The sequence below is a fragment of the Rhinolophus sinicus genome, chromosome 8, assembly GCF_057876585.1.
Source record: "Rhinolophus sinicus isolate RSI-liver-muscle chromosome 8, RSI-T2T, whole genome shotgun sequence".
Taxonomy (NCBI): domain Eukaryota; kingdom Metazoa; phylum Chordata; class Mammalia; order Chiroptera; family Rhinolophidae; genus Rhinolophus; species Rhinolophus sinicus.
The window spans coordinates 45,016,022-45,038,531 of record NC_142508.1 but is presented as its reverse complement, the minus strand read 5'-3'; the positions used below and the strand labels follow the sequence as shown (position 1 = coordinate 45,038,531).

Below are 22,510 nucleotides of genomic sequence, written 5' to 3'. Positions count from 1 at the left end.
CTGTTACTTCATTGCAGAATGCTGGGTGCTGTCCGAACTCTCTGGGTGTGTTATGTTAGATACAGCACAGCTTTCTCAAATCCAGACAAATCTGGACTCCTGAGAGGTGTCTACCCCAAGGGTTTCGGCTGAGGAGCTGTGTCCTGTATTTTCTGGATGAAGCCTCTTGTACACATGGGGTGGGATGGTGGCGGCTCTGGGACTTTTTTAAAGGGTCTATCTCCCCGCTTAAAATTCTCCCATGTCTCCCCACTGCCCTGGTGTGTTGGGACCCCACCTCAGCTCCTCAACTTCATGGTTCTCTCCCTGAAATATTCCAGTGCACCAGACTCTCCCTCCTCAGGGCATTCCACGTGGCTGTTCCCTCTGCCGGCCATGCTCTTCCTCCAGCCCTGTTCTTGGTAACTCTGCCTCTCCTAAGGACTTTGCTCAGTTATTGTGCTTCCCTGGAGGTCTGCCCCAAGCCCCAAGCTGAGTCATCTCCCCCTCTCACAGAGCACCTGACCACCCTCCATTACCTTCATTCCACAGTGCTGTGGGCCAGGCTCTGCTCTAGGCGCTGGGCACACAGCGGTAAGCACATCAAAGGACAGCCCTGCCCCAGCGAGGCTGAGTTTCAGTGGGAATTCCTCCAGCTTCCCTAAGCTTCCCTCTGTGTCACCTCTCATCCTTGCTGCCCTGTCTGTGCCTAAGGCAGGGCCTGGCACATGGTTGGCATTCAGCACAAACTAAGGAGAAGGCCAGAGTCCCATCTGCCCTCTGCATGGCCGGGGACCCCGGACCTCCCCACCTCGCCCAAGCCTGCTCAAAAGCCCTTTCCAAGCCACATTGGGGTTGAAGAGGTGCAGTCGATCTGGGCCCCGACTTCACTAATGAAGGCCCCTCCATGCCAAGGAGCCTCTCACAGCAGCACCCTCCGCTTTCTCGCTGGGCAGTGGCAGCTGCTCTTGCAGCCCCAAGCAGCTCGGCAGTGAGATGCAGAGTGTGGTGGTCAACGGCTCGGCATCTTCCTGCCCTCAGCCATTCCCCCTGGGCGTTCACTTGTCCGACAAATGCGTTCTAGCACCACTCGGCCCAAGAGCTGGACCCAGGTCCCCCACTCACAGATGTAACCTCTCTCTGCCTGTTTCATTGGCAGTAAAATGGGGGCAAAAATAGAGCCCACCTCACTGGGTTAATCTGAGAATCAAGTTAATATATGGAAAATGCTAGTGTAATGCCTAACATGTAGTAAATACAGAAAAAACAGCAGCTAGTAATTATTTTTGTTGTTAATATTCTGTCACCTGAGCAGGCATTTTAATCTGTCATGAGTCAGGTTTGCACCTGTGGACTGGAGAGCAGGGTTCAGAGTATTAACAGGGATCATCTCATCACCAAAGCCTAGAGCAGGGTCAGCGGGTGTGACTGTGGGCAAGTTACCTTCTCACTCTGAGCCTCGATGTCCCCTCCACAGCACGGGGTCCTAACAGCACCTCCCTCCTGGCTAATTGGAGGTGAGGCTGGGATGTGTCTGTAGCCCCAGCACAGTACCCGGCAAGAGGATGCGCTCGGGGGCACAGAGCAGGCCTGGTCCATCCAGGCCCAGCCCTTCCTGCCTAGTCTGAGTCACCTAACCTCTCCATGCCTCACTGTCCTCTTTTGGCCCCTTCTTTTTAGGGGCTGTGAGTCGTCAGTGAGCTGAGGCCCAGGGCCTAAGCCCAGCACAGGGGACTTACTCCTTGGCTGCAGCGAATACTGCTGTTTGCACAGTAGTTGTGCTGTCACTTCCAACACCCTGAGACTTCAGCGGCCGCTTTCTCTGCCCGAACCCACCAGGTCTCCCCAGAGACCCTGCCATGTCTAAACACTGCCCAGGCAATGATGACCCAAATTCCATCTGTAGCCTGGCACTCTCCTCCACTCCAGACTCCTGTGCCCCACCCACTGGCTCCTTGTGGGTATCTAATGGCATCTCACTGTCCAGGCGTCCAGAAACAAACTTTTGATCCCACTTCCAGTCTCCCCCATCTCTGCCAGCTCCAAAATCTTGACATCATTCTGGACCCTCCTGTCTCACACCCACATCCACTCTCAGGAAATACTGTTGGTTCCACTTACAAACTAGAGCCAAGATCTGCCCACTTGGTCCTGTCCACCCTTACCTCCCTCCTGGACCATCATAGCAGCCTCCTCACTGCCTCCCAGCTCCCCACGCCCCCTCCATAGTTTGTCTTCTGAGCAAAGCCAGGGGACCCTGTGAACAGTGCATCAGGTCACGTCCCTCCATGCTCAGAGCCCACATGACTTCTTCACAGGAAGAGACAAAGTCCTCATCGCAGCCCACAAGGCCCCGTGAAGTCCAGCCCTGTCACCTCTGACTTCACCTCCCACTCTCCCTCACCCTCTGTCCCAGCCACATGGGCTGCTTCAATGTTCCCTAACCTACAAGCACGTTCCTGCCTAGGGGATTTTGCACTGGCTGTTCCATCTGCCCAGAATGCTCTTCCTCCGGGTACCTCCTAGATCACTCCCTCTCCTCCTTCAGAGCTTTGTACAAATGCCATCCTCTCAGTAAGACCTCCCCCTAGCAGCCCATTTAAAATTGTACCCACATAACTATCTGACACTCCTACTCACCCTTACCCCGCTAGATGTTTTCCTGCCATTTATCATGTACTGTAGCATTTATTTAATTGTATATCATGGTTTAACAATTACGTAATGTTGCGTAATTATAGATAAAGTATAACAATGTATTAATTTCTTTGTTTCTCCCAAGTTGTCATTCTCACCTATCTCCCCATCTCCACCCTCCCCACCCAGCCAACATCTCTGCTTCGGAGCTCTCGCTGGCTGAGGGGCGGGACCGGCCACTGCGGCGCCTTGATCCTGGGATGATGCCACTGCCCGACACGGCCGCTGGCCTCGAGTGGTCCAGCCTGGTCAACGCGGCCAAGGCCTACGAAGGTAGGCACCCTCCACCCAACGCCACCAGCTCCTACTCCTAAAGGATTAATGGAGAGCCTTGGGACTTGCAAGGGGGTGCACGCTCAGCTTCCAGAATCGGGAAGGTTCACACCTTCCGTCACTTGCTCTCTATGTAGTCCTGAGCAAGTGTCTTCATCTCTCTGATCCCATTACCTTATCTACAAGTCACGGATGTGACTGTGCCCACAGCCCGGGGCTGCAGTAAGGATTATATGAAACACTGTAAAACACATCAGGCACAGAATGAGCCCTCAGCAGCTGATACTTTATGTTATTATTATAGGGCAAAATTGTAGCTATCCAGATTGTGTTTAGATTTGCTTTGGCTGCAAATGGCAGAACATCCAAATTAACAATGATTTAAACACACAAGGTTTTGCACAGGTAAAGATTCTTGGGGTGGGTGGCCTGGGGCTGGTATGGCACTTCCACAAACGAGTGAGGGTACAGGCCCCTCACCCTGGCAGTGAGGCTACTAGGGTTCTGACCATGACGTCCAGCTCTGACCAGCATCACAGAGAAGGGCACATCCTTCCCTTTGAGGAGATTTCCCAAAGCTTCACTCCTCCTACGCTTACTTCCGTTGGCCAGAGTGTCACATAGCCACACCTAGCTGCTGGGCAGGCTGGGAAATGAGGCCATGTGTGCCCAGCTGAAATTTGGGATTTGTTATTACAAAGAAAGGGAAAACAGATCATGAGGGACAGTTAACAATCTCTGCCATTTCCTTCCCATGTGACCTTTGGCAAGCAACTTTACCTTTCCAAGCTTCCGTTTCCTCATCTGTAAAATGGGACTCATGGTGATCCCCAACAGACATGAACATATTCTTCCAGCTCATTTTCTCATCCTTTAGGCCACAGCTCTTTGCTGTCATCCTCCTGGAAGCCTTCCCTGGTATCTCCTAGTCTGGATCAGGCCCCTCCTCTGGGCTACCACAGTCCTGACCCCTCTGTCTGTACCCCCCGTTCCTTGCCCTGGCCACTCTGGGCCGTCGCTGTCTAATGGTGTGTATCTCTCCCCACTGGGCCAGAAGGGCAGGGCCCAGGGTCGTCAGCCCTGGGTGCCCAGTAGAGGCCTGGCACAGAGCCATTAAATCAGACCCAGATAGTACACATCCTTCATTTTTCCACACTTGAGCCAGTGCACATGTGGCAGGTGGCCCTGGAGGACACTCCCTGCCTCGTTTACCTCCATTCGTTTGCTTCCATCCCACCCTGCAGCCTCCCCTGACCACGGGATGGAATCAGTCAGACCTCTGGGGGAGGGCGCGGAAGGCAGAGTGCTCAGAGCATATGAGGCCCGGCCTCTGGTCTACCCCAGCTTTACACTTGGGAAACCCTGGGGAATGGCTGCCAGGCAGTGGCCCAACGCTGCAAATGGTCATGACCCTCCGGAGACCTAACAAGCTTGGTGGGGAAGAGGGTTGCTCAGTGGTACTTCCTGAAAGAGAGAACTCTATAGCCGCAGTGACATTATCAGAGCATCTCTTCTGGTGTCCGGCGTGAGGGATGTATTAGGATTCTCATTTGGAGACGAGGAAACAGGCTCAGTCGCCGCAGAGTAACTTCACCAAATTGTACACTTTCAATGTGTGCAGTTCATTGCCTGTCGGTGAAACTTCAGTTAAATCTCAGGCTGTTTCTAAGAAGTAAAGGAGAGGAGTAATCGGGGGGATAAAAAAGCAAAGGGCGGCAGGGAAGGAAGCAGAGTATGTGGAAAATGGTTGAAAGTGGTGATAGGTCCATACAGATTCATGGCGCTGTTTTCTCCGCTTTGGGGCATGTGTGAAATTGTTGATCGAAAAAGATTTTCAAAGAGCATAGATGCTAAATCCAGGATAGAAAGGGTATTATTTGTTTCTCCCTTGAATTGTGTGTAACAGCTATAAAAGATATTATGTAGAGAACTGGGGAAATTTCAGGATGTCTGTTTATTAGACAGTCGTCCTGTATAAGTGTTGAATTTCTCAAGTATGACAGTGGTTGTGATACTGTAGGAGAGTGTCCTTATGTTTTGGAGAAGTGTAGTGAACTGCCATGATGTTGGCCATCTGAAATGGTGGGGGAAAATGTGCACACATGCAGAAGAGGGGGGAGGGGTGGCCGGTTAGCCCAATTGGTTCTTAGAGTGTGATGCAGGTAGCACCAAAGTTGCCAGTTCGATCCCCACATGGGCCACTATGAGCTGCACCCTCCTTAAAAAAAAATTAGAATGGGGAGAGAAAGAGAGGAAATAAATGTGGCAAAATGTAAGCAGTTCATGATGTAAGGAGGGGTACTCGGGTTTTTCTGTGCTCTTTGAGCAGAGAAGTGTGCAGTTGATCAGGAACCACCTTTGCCAGGTGGCAGTATATGTCCAGCACGTGCTAACTCTGCTCCTAGCAAGGCATGCCCTCGGGGCACACCTTTGGGACACACACACAGGCCCACCTCCTGGGTTTTCACGCCCCACCCTCATATTCCTTTGTCTGGCCACATGTTCCAGGGCTCACTGAACCAGCCCCTTTCTGGTGCATTGGGGTTGTCGCCAATTCTTGGCTTTACAGAAAGATCCCTTGACAGTCCCGTTTAAAAATGCAGAGCAAGTGTCTGGGGGGACCCAGGAATGTTTGCTTTCACTGGCAGCCCCTGTGATTTCTTTTCTCTCTTCAACATATGTGATATTCTCTATGTCACGTTTCCTTCTGCTTTTGTAATTTCACAGACATTCTCAGAACTAGAGTGTAATGAACCCTCGTGTACTTGTCACCCAGCTTCAACCCCTCTACTTTAGGCCATTTTTTTCCTGCCACTTAGTTGTTGACAAAAGCAGGTCATCTATGCTGAGACTGGGCCAGGTTCTGAATTGGGTTGTTTACCTCCTCACACTGTTATTTAACTTGTTTCTCTCTCCCTTGAATTGTGTCTAAACTGGTCATTGGGTCTAGAGGTTTGCTCAGACTCACAATGGGATTTTGTTGTGTCCTTATTTGGTTGAGTTTTTTTGGCAAGAATTCATGCGCAATGCCTGCGTGATCTAACAAGTGTGATTGGGGATGTGGAGGTTTGGGCGGGAGGTTTGCAGCGAGAGGCGTCGTGTGAGGAGCTAGGAGCCCTGCCGACCCCTCTCCCCTCTCTGTCCGCCAGTGCAAAGAGCTGTCTCGCTCTTCTCTCTCAACGACCCAGCTCTCAGCCCGGACATGCCACCTGCACACAGCCCTGTCCACAGCCACCTGAGCCTGGAGAGGGGGCCCCCGACCCCCAGGACCACCCCGACCATGAGGTGAGGTTCCCCTGGGAATACTCAGGGCCCGGCAACCTGAGTCCCTGCAGGCAGCAGGCCTGTGTCGTGAAAGAGACACCAGATGACAGGCAACTGTGCAGGTCACCCAGCACCCCCTCTGCAATAGCTGGGGAGCCCCCTGATCTCACAGGTTTGGAGTCATCTACGCACTGGGTCCAGCAGCGACCACGGCAGAGCCTGCCCTGTCCTCATGGATGGGTGGACACGGCACTGTAGTTAGCACGCTCGCAACTGTTTTACTTCCAACTTTGAAAACTGCTAAAGTAGAGCCCCCCATTGTCCCCTGTCTGCCCCTGGGTCTCCTCCTCCGTATATTCCTAAATGATGCTACTCTTCACCTGAAACTCACTTCTCACCTCTGGCCTAGCAGGTCCCTACTGGGCTGCTTGGGGACCTGGGGTGACTGAAACAGGAACCTTGCCCTCATGAGGCTTCCTGGGGGTGGGAGGAGGACAGGGAGACAGACACGTCGCATTTGTCGTCTCACATTTAGTGGAACATCTTAGACTGCACTGTCTTGGCAGAAAATAAAAAGAGGGAGAGAGAATGGAAATGGCATGTTTGCAAGTCCATGGGTGTGAATAGTGCGTTTCACACCGTGTGCATACCTGCCCGTGCTGGGCGATACATAAGCAGTTGTGCACTGGACTTTATGGGTGGTGTGAGCGATTTTTCAGGGTAATTTTGACTTTCTTATTTGCATCACACACTGGCTTTAGGACTCAACCTCCCCCAAAAAGTGACCCCACTGTAATTACAAGAACTCGGCAGTTACACATGGTGCCACCCCTTAGAGGGTAGGAAATGGCAGGCCCTGTGGCTTCTGGGCGCGCTCCTGGATTCCCTTTGCCCCTGAACTGGTGACTCCCCCCCCCCCACCTCCCGCTTCCCCCTGCAGCTGCAGGGCCCCCAAGGTCCAAGACCAGGGAGGGAGGAGGGGTGGGAAGGGTGGGAGATCCGAGTCCTCTTCCCTTCTTGGGCTGAGACCCCAGTCTCCCTTCGGCTGCTGCACCCCACAGGATGTGCCTCCCACTGTGCCCAGTGAAGCCTTCTGTAGGAAGGGCTGCCCGCTCTCCTCTGCAGGGGCAAGGCAGGCCCCACGCTGGGGAATCTGCACAAAGGAGCCACAGGCTGGGGTCCTGGGTGCAGTGTCCCTGCCTGAGCCTGGGTTTCCCCTCTGTCCAGTGGGTAATGACGTGGTGACCTCCCATGCTGTGTTGGGCCGGGAACTCTGGTAGATTGAGACCACACGCTGTGCAGGGTGGGCTCTCAGTGACAGGCGGGCTGTCGTCATCCTTATCAGTCTCGTTATTAGTCCTGTCCACAAGGTCAGGCCCTCGTTCATCCATCCACTAACGTGCCTCAGGTTCCAGAACAGTGAACAGGCCTGCTGGGTGCTTCGTGGATGTCTGCAGGCTGGGTTCTTTGTCTCGTGCCACATGCACACGTGGGAGGAGTTTCTCCCTAAGCACACACGTGGTCCATCCTCCAGGGAGGGCCGCTTCAGGGCGGGCGCACACAGCCTTCCACAGGCCCGGCGCTCCCATGGCTCCCATCCCATCCGTGCAGTGCCCTCGCGGGTGGAGCGTGCCGGGAGGAGGGCTGGCTTCTGGCTTCCCCCAGAGCTTCTCCTCCAGGCCCCCTCGGGACTGCAGCAAGAACGGGACTCCCCAGAACCCCAGGGATGAGAGGGGCCTGACCCTGTCCCCTGTCTGTCCAGCGAAGAGCTACCCCTGGATCTGACCGGCAAGGTGTACCAGCTGGAAGTGATGCTAAAGCAGCTGCACACAGACCTGCAGAAGGTAAGGCTGCCAGGCAGCGCCTCCATATTACACTTCCCTCACACTCGGGGGACAGCAAGGCTGAGGCTCCTATCCCCCCGACCCCTCCTACTCTGGGGGAGGCCACCCAGTTTTGAGTACAGTCTCAAGTGAAGAGTAAACAGGTACACTACCGAAGGCTGGTGAGCACATAGAGTAACTGTCCCCTGATCCTGGAGGAAGAATAAATTGGCCTAACCTTTTTGGGGGGCAGTTGGACAATATTTGTCAAAAATGTCATTGTGTACCATGTTGACCCAGTAATTCCACTTGTGGGAATTTGTCCTACAGAATTTCAAGCAGGGACACAAAGATATCCATGAGCAAGGACATTCATTGCTGCACTGTTAGCAATAAAACATCGGAGCCAGTGCAGCTGTCCCTGCACAGGAGAATGGTGACATAAATGACAGGTCACCTGTACTGTGGGATATTCTACAGCCAATTAAAATAATCACAGAAATATATGTGTTTGCTGATATACAAAAGAAGTCCAATATCCCAAGTAACCAAACAAGCTGCAGAACTGTTTCCTAGAACATTATCATACTTTAAAAATAATGTTTAACATCCAGGGGTCACAGGACTGTGTCACAGGTGACAGTCTAAAGTATTTGTTGCATTTATCTCCAGGGTGTGGAACAGTGAGGAGACAAAGGGCGGAGGAGAATTATTTGTCGCTTTATGTACTGTGGGTAAAAGGCAAAAAGTGGTAGCATGTAATGTGTGAGTCTCGAACACAGGGGCCCGGGTTCACATCCCCCCCACCACTGAATGTGACCTTAGACGAGTCACCCCCTCTGGAGGTCACGTTACCCTGGAGGGGCGTCTCAGGGGAGCCCATGCAGGCAGCCCCACGTCCACATCCCAGCTCTCCACTTGCTCTGCGGGGTTAGCTTTCCCCAAGTCCTGGGGTGGCTGTGAGGGTGACATATATGACCTCAGGGAAACCTCTCAACCACCCCTTTTAGAATTGAGGCAACTGGGGCCCAGAGAGATGAAGTGACTTGCCTGGGGTTACTCGGCTGTCAAGAAGCAGAACTGGGCTTTGAGTGCTGGCAGCCCAGCTCTAAACCACGGCCGAGCCAGGGCTCCCAGGCCCGGGAGCGCGTGGCCAGGCCAGCACTGACGCCAGCCCCCACCCCGCAGGAGAAGCAGGACAAGGCAGTACTGCAGTCGGAGGTGGCCAGCCTGCGGCAGAACAACCAGCGGCTGCAGGAGGAGTCGCAGGCGGCCAGCGAGCAGCTGCGCAAGTTTGCTGAGATCTTCTGCAGGGAGAAGAAGGAACTCTGAGGTGGGGAGGCCATCGCCCCACCCCTCCACCTGACGGCTGGGGGCTCCTGCTCTCTTTTGTCCCTTAGTTTGGCTCCTGGTTGTAGGTGTGACCAAGATAATCCAGCCAGGGCCCCCACTGTGCTCCCATGGACACGGAAATTTGAGGGAGGCCTCCCCAGGGCTGTGAGCTGTGGTCTGCTCGTGGTCTTCGAGCCCCATTGGGTGGCATGGTCTCAGGCCTCCCTCTGAACTGCTCATCTCTAGTCCCTGGGGGCTGGGCCCTGCTCACCCTGGCCCCAGGGGCCCATCCTGCAGGCCCCATCTAGTCTCTCTTCCTAGGACCAAGCCATCAGAAGCTGTAGGAAGGGAAGAGGGAGGGCAGGAGTGAGTCTCCAAACCCCACAGCTCCAGGAGTTCACAAACCAGGCTTCACAACAGAGTTGGGGTTTGTGGGGCCCCGTGCATAACATATCACAGTGGGAAACCAGCCCACTCTCCCCCATGCCCCAGAGAGGTCAGGCCCATGTGGAAACAGGCCAGGACTCTCTCAGTCCTTGGTGCACGAGCTCCAGGCGGCATGGACATCATCCCTTCCCAACCCCCATCCTTCCAAAAAGCAGCCAGGAGCACTTTTTTAGAGCTTCACTTATTTTCTTGGGGGTCCTGGGATGGAGAAGGGAAACCCCAGCATCCAGAGTCACCTGCTCTGAGGGGGAAATTTTTGCACACCGTTTATACAGTCTTTTTCTATTAGCCCTCGGCCACCCGAGGCCACGGTGCCTGGGCCCCTCCTCCCTCCAGCTCCTGCCCTGCCAGGCCTGGTGGCCACACAGCCTCTTCCAGGCACCAGGAGGGGCTCCACGGAGCCCCCAGGTCAAGGCTGGAGAGAAACAGCCTTCATCTCTGCTTTTGTTTTCCCTTTGCAAGTCCCTGGGCCCATCATGCAGCCCCCACACCCGGGGGGGGGGGGGCAGGCGGGTGACACCCCCACTGCTCCCCTGGAGCTTTTGCTGTGTGAACCCCCATGAGATGCTGGTTCTCTAAAGGCAATAAGGGGCAGTTTGCCAGGCAACCGAGCCCATGTGGTACTATGCTGTTCACCCAGGAAACAGTTTCTTTTTTTCCTTTAAAAACAAAAAAATATATATATATATATATATATTTATTTTTTCATGTAGAGTTGCGCCAGAACAAGTCTGTATGGCCACAATCTGTGGATTCCCCCAACCTCAAGCTGAGGATCAGGCATGCCCCCTCCCCCCCCCAGGGCTGGTGCCCAGCGGGACTCAGAGGGACAAAGTCAGGGTGGGCAGGCTAGCGCCTTCCCTTTTTGGGAGGCACCAGGCAGGAGAGTTGGCGGGGCCTGGCTCAGAGCAGCAGCTCTGGGCTGGGAGCCAGCCCCAGGCAGCCCGGCCTTTTTCCAAAGACCCCTAACGCCTTCTCTTTGGGGCCAAAAACCTCAAGGAAGGGGGCACTGGGAGCTACCCAGGACACAGGCATTTGGGGAGCCAGAGAAAAGGACACTGACTGTGGTGTCTCCCTGCAGTCGACCTCTGGCCCCTGGCGGCACTGCAGTCCTGCAAGAAAGCCCTCAGATCTGCCATCTGCTTGCCCTCACCTGTGTGTGGTGTGCGATGGGACTGCAAGGTGGGCCTGCTGGGTCCTCAGCCCTGGCCAACTACTGTGATGTCTCTGCCCCCTTCCCAGATCCCCTTTCTGGAAGGGTTCTCCAGGTCACCCCAGCCCCCTTTCCTCAGACCCTAACCTGGAGCCCGCCCCTCCCCCACTATTTTAAGTTGTCACCTCATCTCTTCAGATCATTCTAATCATTTTGGGGACCTAATCGTGTACATTAAGTGTAAATTATGATTTTTGGTTTTGTTTTCTGTTATTTTTTAAGGATCTCTGCAAAACGAATCTATTTAATTTGAGGTTGGTGTTCTGATGGCTGGAGATAGCAGGGGGTTTTTTCGTATGTTGATTTGTTTCATTTGGATTTTTTTATTCTTTATTGTCTTTTTTTTTTTTTTTTTCCTATCCCTGTCTTGAGATTTTCTGGCATGTTTCTGGAGGTTTCAAAGGAAATAAATGTTTCATAGAAGTGGTTTGTGTGTTCACTAGCTGGGCAGCTGCCTGGAGTCACTGACCAGAGGGTGTGGTCCAGGGTCAACCCCCTCCTCCTATTCCCCTTGTTCTAATCTCTCTCTCTCTTTCACACACACACACACACACACACACACACACACACACACACACACAGGCACGCACACGCACTTCCCTAAGCACCAGGGAACACCAGACTTGCAAGCTTCTTTTCCTTAAGATCCAGCACGTAGAATGTAAAAAGTCCTTAAATTAAAAAGGAGCTTCTGGGCGGCCGGTTAGCTCAGCTGGTTAGAGCACGGTGCTTTTAACAACAAGGTTGCAGGTTCGATCCCCGAATGGACCACTGTGAGCTGTGCCTTCCACAACTAGATTGAAACAACTACTTGACTTGGAGCTGATGGGTCCTGGAAAAACACACTTCAAAAAAAAAAAAGGGAGCTTCTACCTCAGAAGTCACATACTGGAGGCCTGAAAGCCAGGCCCGGCCCACAGAGTTGTGTTGGTTTTGGAATTAGTGGTCAACTTTTAAAAATCTGGAGGTTGTATATAAAGCAAGCCAGATTTCCAGCTTGGGAAATCTGTCCTTTGCAGCAAGGCTCAGAACTAAGGGCCCTCGCCTCCTCTGGCTGGGCTGCTGCCCGAGACCACACCCAGCCCTGCCGCTGGCTTACCCTCCCACCCCTACTGGGACACCAACAGTGGTTAGAGGTGGAAAGCTGCCCCAGTTAACAGACGAGGGGGAGCCCAGTGAGATGCAGGTGTTGAGGAAGGATACTGACCATTCCCTGTGACCTCAGCCCTGGCCCAGACCTTCCTCTAGGGGTTCTTCTAGCTGGGGAGGGGTCTTAAACTCCTGGCCCCAGATCTGCAGCTGCCCTGGTGACCCAGAGATCAAACTGATTTTCCAAATCTCAAAATTCCACGTGAAAATCCCAAGGTCTGGCCTTGTGCTGGCGCTGCCTGGATCTGAGAGACAGACCAGCCTCTTGACAGAGCTGGCCAGGGGGCTGGGTCTGTCTGGCCCATCTCACCCATTTACCTGTCATTGAGTTTTCTATCTCTGAGCTAAAACCTGATGCTTCTCAGACAGACCCTCCCCCCAACCACCACACACACAAAAATCTATTTTCAAAATGGTTCTATATCCTCTTTCCAGAGAAGGTGGACCAGCTATTTCCACATCTCCTAAAAATTATAGTGTTCCAGACACTCTCCCTGTCTCCGCCCTCCTTGAGGCCCCATCCTCAACCCGTGCTGTGCTGTGCTGCCCTTCCCCCACCAGGAAACGTGGAACAAGCTGTTCTCACATCCTCTCCTGGCGCCTGTGACACACACCAACTTCCAACACCCCACAACTCACATATGCACATGCCAGCCCTCAGTCTCCCCTGAACCGTGCCCTGCTCGTCCCTTCCCCATCTTGCCTGTGTTCAACTTCTGCGCCTTGCCCGTCTCCCACAGGCACCCTCCTGGAGCCTCACCTAGTCGCCCCCCGCCCCATCTCGGGCTCTCTCCTCACCCAATCTTTCGGAATCCATTCATACCTTTGGCTCTACAGATTTTTCTATTGTCCCCTTAAATTCTTTGTTCTCTCCCCTGAAATCTCATCTTCCTATGTCCCTGTCCTGAGATTTTGCCTGTCCCTGGATCCTAACTGTGTAGCTCTCCCCAAATGTGCCTCCCCTTACTTTCCTCCTAATTTATGTGCTCTGGTTGTCTGCCTCCCTCATTGAATCTTTCTTCTGCTTCCCTCTTCAAATCGCTGCCTACTTCCTCCTGTCTCTCTCCGATGTGTCTATTTTTTATTAAGATTATTTGCTCTCTCCCACTAAATCTCCATCTCTCTTCTGTTCCTTTCCCCTTATAATTCCTGTGGCTGTCCTCACCTACATCTCTGTCCAGATCTTTTGCTTCCCTCTTTTGCTCTCTCCTGCTGTCTCTTTTCTGCTTCTGTATAAATTTGTGTGACTCTCATATCTGTCTCTCCTGATCTGTGTCCTGGTTCCCTTTCACACCTCCCCCCCCCCCATCCAAATCTCAGCCTCTCAGTCCATATCTTTGTCTCCTCTGCTGCTTCCCCTCTGCCCTTGGCCCTGTGTCCGGGATGGGGAACCCCAGGTGATGTCCCAGCCTAGGATGAGGTGCTCCTGGCACCCCGCCCCCTACCCCAGCCTGGGAGGGGCTGGCTGTCTTCGTCTTTCCATCCCTTCCCTTCCCCCAGCCCCCAGCTCCCCGCCTCCCTCCTCTCTGCTTTCCGCTGCAGCTGCAGCAGTCCGTTGCCAGGGCAACCACAGCTGGCTGGGCGGGAGCCCCCTCCACCCCATCCCCCCTCTTCTCCTTTCTGCCAAGGCAGGGAGGAGGTGGGACAAAGCCCGAGAAAGGCGGGGTGGGGGGTAGGGGGTGGGGGGATTGGGGGTGGGAGGGGAGGATGGAGAGAGATGCAGGCAGGGGCTGGCTCCAGCTGTTAACCTCAGTTCCTTCTCCCCCAACGAGGCCCCATCTCCCCTTCTGATGACGCCCCAAACCAGCCTAGAGAAGGAGGCAGCCGTAGCAGAGGGGTCAGGCCCAGTTTAATACACAGAACAAGTTAATTCACAGCAGAGGCAGGCAATAAAGGAGACTTGTTTACAAGGGGCGGGGCACGCCTGGATTGGGGGAGAGCCCCCAAACCCACCACCTCACCCACTTGCAGTCTCAATTTCCCTTTTTTTTTTAACCCGAACAACAAACACACACAACCACAAGAAACAACCACGCCCCCTCGCTACCCCCAAAATAGCCAGCGAGGCGGGCAGGGGGCAGCCCGGCCTGGCCGGTGGGGATCAGGGCAGAGGGAGGAGGAAAAGCTAGTCCGGTGCAGTCTGTGCTTCTCATCCCAGCAGGCGCTGGGCAGGGGCCCGCCTGCCCCACCGGTGGCAGTGGCGGCAACAAAGCCCGAGGCCATGGCAGGCACGGAGTGGGCAGGGTGGGGCTCTCTGGGAGGGGGCAGGAATAAAATTCAAAACCATGGTTCACATCATGCAGTATCCACGGTGGGCACCAGGAGGGGGCGAGGGGTGGACACCACACCCACCTGCCCTGGGCAGAGGGGGGAATGGTGCCCACCTGGGATAGGAAGGTGGGACAGCTGCAGCTCCAGAAACTGGGGGAAGGGGCTGCCAGGCAGGAAGCTGGCACAGACTGGTGCCCAGTGAATGCGCTCAGCAATGCCCCTCCACCCAGCCAGGCCTTATAGGACTCTTTGTATATATTAATTTTTTTTTTTTTTTTTAACTTTTTGACTTTTTCTTTAGAAAAAGGCTGGGTCCATGCCCTGGGCTGGTATCCACCACCCCTCGTGCCCGCCCAGAGGGCGGGGTATGGCTTTGAGGGGAGCAGAAGCCCCTGGTGCCCATTTGCCAAGGGATGGGGAAGGAGGGAGGGAGAGGGGCCCTGCTGGACCCACCAACCCACAGGGCAAACATTCCACTTGCACAGAGGTTAGGGGGCGGCCCAGCCCCCTCTCAGGCTCCCCCTCTCCGCCTCCCACTGTGGGGCATTAAGGATGGGGAGAGAGTAGAGGAGCTCCGAGAGGCAAGTGGGCAAGCACCCCCCTAGAGGTCCAGGTGAGCCAGAGCCAGGCCTAGGTGAGGGTGATGTAGGCAGAGGCCTTCTCTTTCAGGTGCCGAAGACAAAGGTGACAACTCCAGCTCCCTGTGGGGGTGGCCAGAATACAAGGAGTTAGGCCCAGGTCCAGGAGGGCTGCCCAACTCCTCCCATCCAGAGGGCAAGGTCTTCACCAGCAGAAAGCCAACTTTCCAGCCCACCCACCCCAGGGTCATGCCCACCTCTTCTCTCACCTTCCGGGGGCTCTGCCATGGGGGGGCTCAGACAGTACATGTGGTAACCCCGGTCGCAGTCGTCACAGAACAGCAGCTGGTCCTGGGGGGTGAGACCTGCCCAGCTGGCACCCTGGGGGCACGGGCACCAGAAACCGGGGTGGGGGGCTGGGGCTGGGGGTGGTGGGCCCTTCCACAAGAAATGGCTCCCAGTGGTGTTTGCACCGTGGAATCTGCAAAACTTTGCTTGGCGGAGCAAAACACCCCTGATGCCTGTCAGTTTGCAATTTGTAGTTTGGGTTTTATAAGATTTTGTAGGACACTTAAAATGACGCTGAGACTGTCTGATGCCAGCCCTGGAAGTAGTGGACGTGGGTTCAGGTCCCAGCTGTACTATTTCCCTAGCTGGCTGACCTTGGGCAAGTCATTTCCCCTCTCTGTGAAGTGGGAACATGAGCACCTACCTCAGAGGGTGGTTGGGAGGAGTCAGAGAGATGAAGAGTATTAAGTGCCGGGCTCAATGAATGGCCACTAACAATAATAATAATACAGGTTACTAGTGGTCACCAGGGACTCCAGGGAAAGGCTTTAGGCCCAGCTGGCAAAGGTGGAGGTGCCAGGTGGGGAGGCCGCCTGGGTCGTGTTCTGGGGCAGGGGGCACTCACGTCGTTCTCCGAGGTACCACACAGGCTGCAGGATTTGCACTCAATGCACTGCCAGCGGTAGGTCCGCACGGCTGCAGTCATGTTCACCGTGAACTGTAAACACGAGGGGTGTCCTGGGGGCCGAGGGGCAGGGATGTGGTTAGGGGTCATCACGCCCTGGTGACCACTGACCCCCAGGGAAGAAATGGCTCAGCCCTCACCCCTCACTCGTAAGGCTGATGAGCTTCTGTCACCCACAGCCTCACCCCACCTTGCCACAGTGCCCAGCGACCTACTGCAAGCAACACTGCTGTGGCCACCAGTCTCCTACCCAGCCACCATGGCAACCACACTCTGCTCCCCAGAACACCATGGCAACCGCATTCCATTACCCACAGTACTGTGGCAATCACTTTCTACCACCCACAACACCGGGCAGCCACATTAACCACTGTGCAGAGGTAACCACATAACGTGGCAACCACATTCTCCCAGCCACGATGCCATGGCAACCACCGTCCACAGCGGTGTCCCCACATCCTGGTTCCCTGCAACCCCATTACACAGGATGTCCCAGCAACCAAACTGTTAATAGCAATACTGTGCAATGCCTCTCTGCCAGTCACCCCACTCTCCCAGTGCCACAACTACATCCCACTATACCCAATTGCCATGACAACCATACTACGCTATCCATAATACCATGACAACCACAGTTGATTACCCACTGGGCTGAGGCAACCACGGGTTATTACCCACAAGTCCACCATGGGAAACCACATCTATTAACCACAACTCCATGGCAAGCGCCCTCTGTTATCCACAATACTCAGGCAGTGGCAATCCATTACTATCACAGCCCCACTACCCACAATGCCTTGGCAACCAGCTTTCACTACTCCCTACCATGATAAGCACGTGTCACCACCACAGTGTCAAGACAACCACATCCCATTATTCCCAGAGCCTTCCTGACCCGTTTCCCAGTCGTCAGCAGTGAGTCAGCCTCCCTCCCCCTACCTCTGGTTCTCCTCAGTGCCCCCGGCATGCTCTGGATCCCCCAGTGCTCACTCCTCTGTCTCCCACCCTCTAGATCTGGACTCCTGAGGTCTTTTCCACCCCAACCCCCAGAAACCTCAAGTGGGGGTGTCACCTGATCGCCCACAGTCAGCACAGGAGATGAGGTCCTCAGGACACCCCGTCTTCTTGGAGCCACCCAGGCAGAAGTCACAGTAGCCATTGGGGATGACAGTGCCGTCAGGTGCCTTCTTGGCTAAAAGACAGCAGACGGGTTGGTGTGGACAGGCCGAGGCACCCAGTCAAGGCTGCTGAAGAAGTAGGGGCAGAGGGAGGCGTCCCTACCTGTGTGTTTCCTCTGTGCCTCGGGGACCCAGGCCAATTCTTTGTAAAACTCTGGGGGTGGGGGGACAGAGAGAGGGGCTCTCACCATAGGCAAGTCTCCACCCCGCCCCCAACCTCAGCCCCAGGGGTAGTCCCCTTGGTCCGGGCTTGGGGGAGGTGGGGAGAAAGAATAGCTACTCCGAGCTGTGGCCAGGAGCAAAAGAGTTGGGGTGGCCCAAATAATTCTGATCAGGAGCCCCCATCTCTTTGAGGACAAGTGTCATGTCCTCTTTATTAAGTAAAAAGTTGGCAAAATACAGCTTTAGGAAGAGTCCCCTGCTTCCCCGCTCATACACACTTCTACCAGATAGCCACCCCCAACTAGATGAAAACTGGGTAGTAACCACTGGCCAAGATCTGCTGTGGAAACAGACTGTCAGAAGGAAAATTCTGAACACAGAGGTGCCTGGGTGTGCAGTGGGGACAAAATAAAGAGACTGCCCTCTCCCGCCAAGGGATGGGTGGGAAGATGGTTTCTCCACTGGCAGAGCCTCCCTCCGAGCCCTCCCCCATCCCTCAGCTGTCAGAGTTGGCATGGGATTGGCATGGGCGGATGCCAAGGGCTCCCAGGCCACAGACCCTGCCCCGTGGCCAAAGCTTAGCAGAGAAGCGAGAAAGGGAGGCAGGGAGGGAGGGGAGTCATCTATCACCCCCATCCCCAAGCTCTAATTGAAACAATAAATCAGACCCAGAAATATTACGCCCGGGCCTGGAGCGAGGGAGAGATGGTTGGTTGCCATGGCAACCCAGAACCAGCATCCCCATGGTTGGTGGGGGGAGGGGACCGCTGAGCTGGAGATTTTCCAGAAATGTCTAATGTGCCCCCTCCCTCCCAGGCTCCTCAGCCCCCATTCCCAGGGCCTCACCACCCTGAAGCTGCCTGCCTGCTCACGTTTATGGTTGTTTTTCCGGTGGAAGGGCAGGGCGTGGCGCTCGGCGTTCTCTTCCCCCTCCTCCTCAGCCAGGTGGGTGTGGGTGTAGTGATAGCTGAGCCCAGGCCGGTTCTTATACCGTTTCCCACAGACTGGAGAGCAGAGCAAGCAGGGAGGGCCAGTCAGCCCTCCCAGCCCATGCCGCCTCCACCCTGGCCTCCAGGATCATACCTCCCCCTCTGCCAGAGGCCTGAGCATCCCCCCAACAGGGTCTGGAACAGGAGGGGGGCGGGCAGGAGAGGACAGGTCTCTGGGGCCCACTCTCTTTCCCCCTCTTCAGAAGGACTCACTATCACAGACATACGGCTTGTCTCGGTCCTCCAGAGAAGCGGTGTCCTGGCGTTTCCGGAGACCTCCGATGCCATATGCCTGAGGGAAGAGTCAGGAGTGAGGGACCAAGAAAGGGAGGGAACTGATAGAGGTTTCATCATTTGGGCCTGAAAGTCAAATTGCAGCTCTGCCACTTCTTAGATGTGGGTCTTGAGTAACTCCCTTAACCTCTCTGAGGTTCAGTTTCCCACGTATCTGTAGCACAGGTACGAAGATAGTTCTAACCACCCCCCATACAATCTGGTTTGCAGATGGTTTCATATACCTAAGTCTCAGTCTCCTCATCTGTGAAATGGGCATAAGATCCCCTCCCCACTGTTCAGGCTGTTCTGAGGGTTAAGTGAGGTCAAACTGGGGAAGGTGTGATGCCTGTGCCTGCTCAGTAAATGGTGTCTACAATGAGGGGAGGGGTCATGGGGATACCTTTCCTTTGGCCCTGTTTTTCCTCCTGGGAATGTCATCCTCCAAATCTTCCACTTCAAGATCATGTGGAAACTCCAGCAGCTGCTGTTTCTGGTGAGCAGGAAAAGGGGCATTGGAATCAAGAAAATGGGGGGCACTGGAGGGAGGGTTTTGGGAGCTTCTGTGCAAAGCTGGAAATTGGGGGTAGCAGGGCAAGTCAGGAGGTCTTCCAAAGAGATAAAGCATGGGGGGATGGAGACTTAGGATGCCCAAAGACCCTAGGGAGCCAGGGGAGGTTTCAGAACAGCAATGGGATGTGCCAGGGCCGGAGTCAGGGGTGAGAGGGCAGTTGGGGCCCGCGGGGGTGGTCCTACCTGGCAGTCCATAATGGCCTCCTCCTCCTTCAGCTCAATCTTCTTCTCTCCTGTCTCAGCACACAGGAGAGCCTCAAGGACCGGCCCTTCCGGGAGGCCACCCTCCTTCTTCAGGGGTGCCTCACAGTCTATGGACAAGGCCATAGGGAGTCAAGTGGAGAAGTTGTCCCTGAAGGACCCCTCAAACTGCCCAGGTGAGGGAACCATGTTATTTGCAGAAGGGAAGAGGCTTTCCCATTCTCAACCAGCAACAGACTCAAAGATTCAACCACACATAACTGGGAAGGGTGCTCAGACCCTGGGGAAGACACAGCCAGACCCTCAGATCCTCTCGGACACTCAGGAGGAGATACGGCCAGACCCTTGTATATACCTAGATACATGGAGGATACCCCAGCCAGACCCTCACTTACACCTGGACGAATATGGAGAGATACAGACAGTCAAACAGGATACACATGAACATACACACAGGAGATACAGACAGATCATCTGAGATAGACAAAGGGAGAGACATACCCACTCAGATGCACCCAGACACGTGGAGGAGACTCATGCAGACCCTTGGATACACCCAGAGATACTCAGAAAGAGACTGTTTGACCATCAGACAGCCATACCCACATGGGGAAGATACAGCCAGACCCTACCATACACCTGGATACACATGGGGGAGATAGACATAACTAGAGAAAATCACTCAGATGGACACACAGGGAAGATACACACAGTCCCTCTGAGGCAATCAGACACACCCAGGTAGACATTCTAATTCACCTGGACCCACACAGAACCTTGGATACACCTGGACAGGGGAAGAAAAATAGCCAGTGACTCTGATAGCACTGGACACATTCAAGAAGTGATAAGGTCAGACACTCTGGTGGACCAACACACGTGAGCAGAACTACACCAGACACTAGGAGAAGATAACCTCCCAGATGTTCGAAGCATCTGGGAGCTCAACAGAAGAGGCAGCCAGACACCCTGATATACCCAGACACACTCAGGAACAGCCGGATACCCTGACAGACCAAACACACACGAGAAAATAAACCTTCTAATACATTTGGAAACACCTGGAAAGAGGCTCAGACACTTAGATACACTCCATTACAATGGCAAGAGTTACACCCAGACACTCCAACACATCCAGATACACTCGGTCACCCACAGGAAGAAACAGAGCCAGACTCCCTGATACATCCCAGCTCACAAGGGAAGAGATACAAAGACTGGATACACTTAAACACACATAACAGACACCAGTCCGCTCTCAAATACACCTGGGCCCACGTAGGAGACGATACGGTCCCAAGCTCAGTCACTCAGGGAACACGGGAATCTCTGGACTACACCCAGGTAACACACCAGGAGACACACAGCCAGCCACTCACACACTCTCTAGGAAGGAGATAAGGCGAGTGCTCAGACATGCTGGCATCGCTACACACTTAGAGTGTGCTGGGGACACTCATGAGGGCTCCCCCAGGCACAGGCAGCTCCACCCACCGATCTTGTACTCGCAGGGCCGGAGTCTGGGGTCCTCCAGAATGTTGAGTCGCCGTTTCTTTCTCCAACAGCGGGCAGGGTATGTGTAGATCTGTCCTGGAGCCAAACCTGGAGTGAGCAGGGCGGTGAGAAGGGCAGTAAGAACGCGGCTGCCACGCCGCCGCCCCGCCCCGCCCCCGCCCTCCTGGCGGGTACCTGGCCCGCGGTGGGTCTTCTCCATCCAGATGTAGCAGTTGTTCTGGGCCACGCCGGTCTGCGAGTCGAGGAAAGGTAGGCGCAGGCTGCGCTCGGCGCACAGGCGCGCGTTGTAGCTGCGGCAGTGCTCTATGGCCTCGCGGTAGAAGTCCTCGCCTAGGCTGCGAGGGGCGATGAGCGGCAGTGAGCGGGCGGGCTGCTGTCAGCAAGGGCAGGCGCGCCAGGTCGCCCAGTACCCCTCCCCCGGCTCACCCATCCGGAATGGGTGGGCCGACTCTTCCAACCTCACCTGTCCCTTCTGGTCGCTCCTGGCTCCTGGACCCAGGAACCCCCCACCTGAGACTCAAGTAAGCCAACGAGTAGACATACACAATATAGAAACAAACAAAAACACAGTGGGACCTATCCATATATGCACATATCCAAACACACAACACAAATCATACATAATCACATAGGATTCACACACAAAGAGAAACATATCCCAAGACTCACAAAGGAGAAACAGACAAGTCTCACATATGTGCACACACATATATCTACTGAAAAACACAAATATCCCGTCACACAGTATAGAAACAGACAGCTCACACATATATCCATGTACAAATACACATCCCATATCCAAAGATACACAACATAAACAAATCACCCACACAAAGACACACAATATGCAAACAGATCACACCACACACACACACACACACACACTCATGCATCCAAACACATACACTCATGCATCCAAACACACATACACAAATGTTAAAAGAAATGTTAAAACAAACTACCCACATACACATTTACACACATATCCACAGACAACACAGACAAATCTCACACATACACACACACTACAAAGAAATCACAGATTCACACAGGATACACACATTCACAAAGATATACAATATAGAAGCCAACATCTAAAATACCATATATTCAAACACACAAAGACACACACAATATACAACATAAAAACAGACAAATCCACCCACATTCACACAAAAATTTACACATAGATAGATGCATACCTACATATCCAAAGACACAGAACACAAATGATGCAGTTTCAAAGGACATGTACATACACTCCAAGACCCAAATACCCAATACCTAGTGTAGAATAAAAGAAATGAAACACATCTCCATACACATATCCAGAAAAAACAGAAAACAAACAAGTGACACACACTCCACATCCCAAGACAAAGGTAGTGTGAGCTTCACTCAAGTTTACCAAGGTCCCCGCACCCCTCCCGCCCACCCCTCCCCCCCGCCATTTCACCCTCTCCCCAATCCGGGGAGTCGCAGGGTGGGACATGACCCCTGCCTCAAACAGGACCCGAAGAGGACTCTGAGATCCCCACACACTCCGCTCCTCCAGGATCAGCGCATCGGACCCCGTTCTTGTCAGAGACCCATAGTCACACACTCGCACCCCCGCGCAGT

The 22,510-nt window shown here is 54.1% G+C and overlaps 2 protein-coding genes and 1 long non-coding RNA gene across 25 annotated transcripts in view; 2 read left to right on the top strand and 1 right to left on the bottom strand.

The window, feature by feature from the left end:
- The window catches only part of SIPA1L3 (signal induced proliferation associated 1 like 3), a 218,067-nt gene extending 206,616 nt beyond the window's left edge, over positions 1–11,451 (top strand). For 8 of the 10 annotated variants that reach the window (XM_019751424.3, XM_019751421.3, XM_019751429.3 and 5 more), the window contains 4 exons: positions 2,806–2,949; positions 6,099–6,234; positions 7,976–8,057; positions 9,225–11,451. In XM_019751424.3, coding sequence (XP_019606983.3) covers positions 2,806–2,949; positions 6,099–6,234; positions 7,976–8,057; positions 9,225–9,368 — 506 coding nt within the window. In that variant the 3' untranslated portion in view covers positions 9,369–11,451. The remainder of the gene's footprint in view (positions 1–2,805; positions 2,950–6,098; positions 6,235–7,975; positions 8,058–9,224) is intronic. The other 2 variants (XM_019751425.3, XM_019751427.3) reach the window with 2 other exon arrangements.
- A 2,553-nt stretch (positions 11,452–14,004) lies between these two features.
- The window catches only part of DPF1 (double PHD fingers 1), a 13,017-nt gene continuing 4,511 nt past the window's right edge, over positions 14,005–22,510 (bottom strand). For 2 of the 14 annotated variants that reach the window (XM_088800177.1, XM_088800179.1), the window contains exons 2-12: positions 21,065–21,225; positions 20,870–20,977; positions 19,358–19,485; positions 19,005–19,094; positions 18,542–18,620; positions 18,212–18,343; positions 17,281–17,331; positions 17,072–17,191; positions 15,940–16,052; positions 15,284–15,407; positions 14,005–15,149 (exon numbers count right to left, since the gene is read on the bottom strand). In XM_088800177.1, coding sequence (XP_088656303.1) covers positions 15,079–15,149; positions 15,284–15,407; positions 15,940–16,052; positions 17,072–17,191; positions 17,281–17,331; positions 18,212–18,343; positions 18,542–18,620; positions 19,005–19,094; positions 19,358–19,485; positions 20,870–20,977; positions 21,065–21,225 — 1,177 coding nt within the window. In that variant the 3' untranslated portion in view covers positions 14,005–15,078. The other 12 variants (XM_074314396.2, XM_074314398.2, XM_088800178.1 and 9 more) reach the window with 8 other exon arrangements.
- The window catches only part of LOC141567457 (uncharacterized), a 24,577-nt gene continuing 21,485 nt past the window's right edge, over positions 19,419–22,510 (top strand). The window contains exon 1 of the long non-coding RNA XR_016022015.1: positions 19,419–19,551. This is a non-coding gene — a long non-coding RNA (uncharacterized LOC141567457). The remainder of the gene's footprint in view (positions 19,552–22,510) is intronic.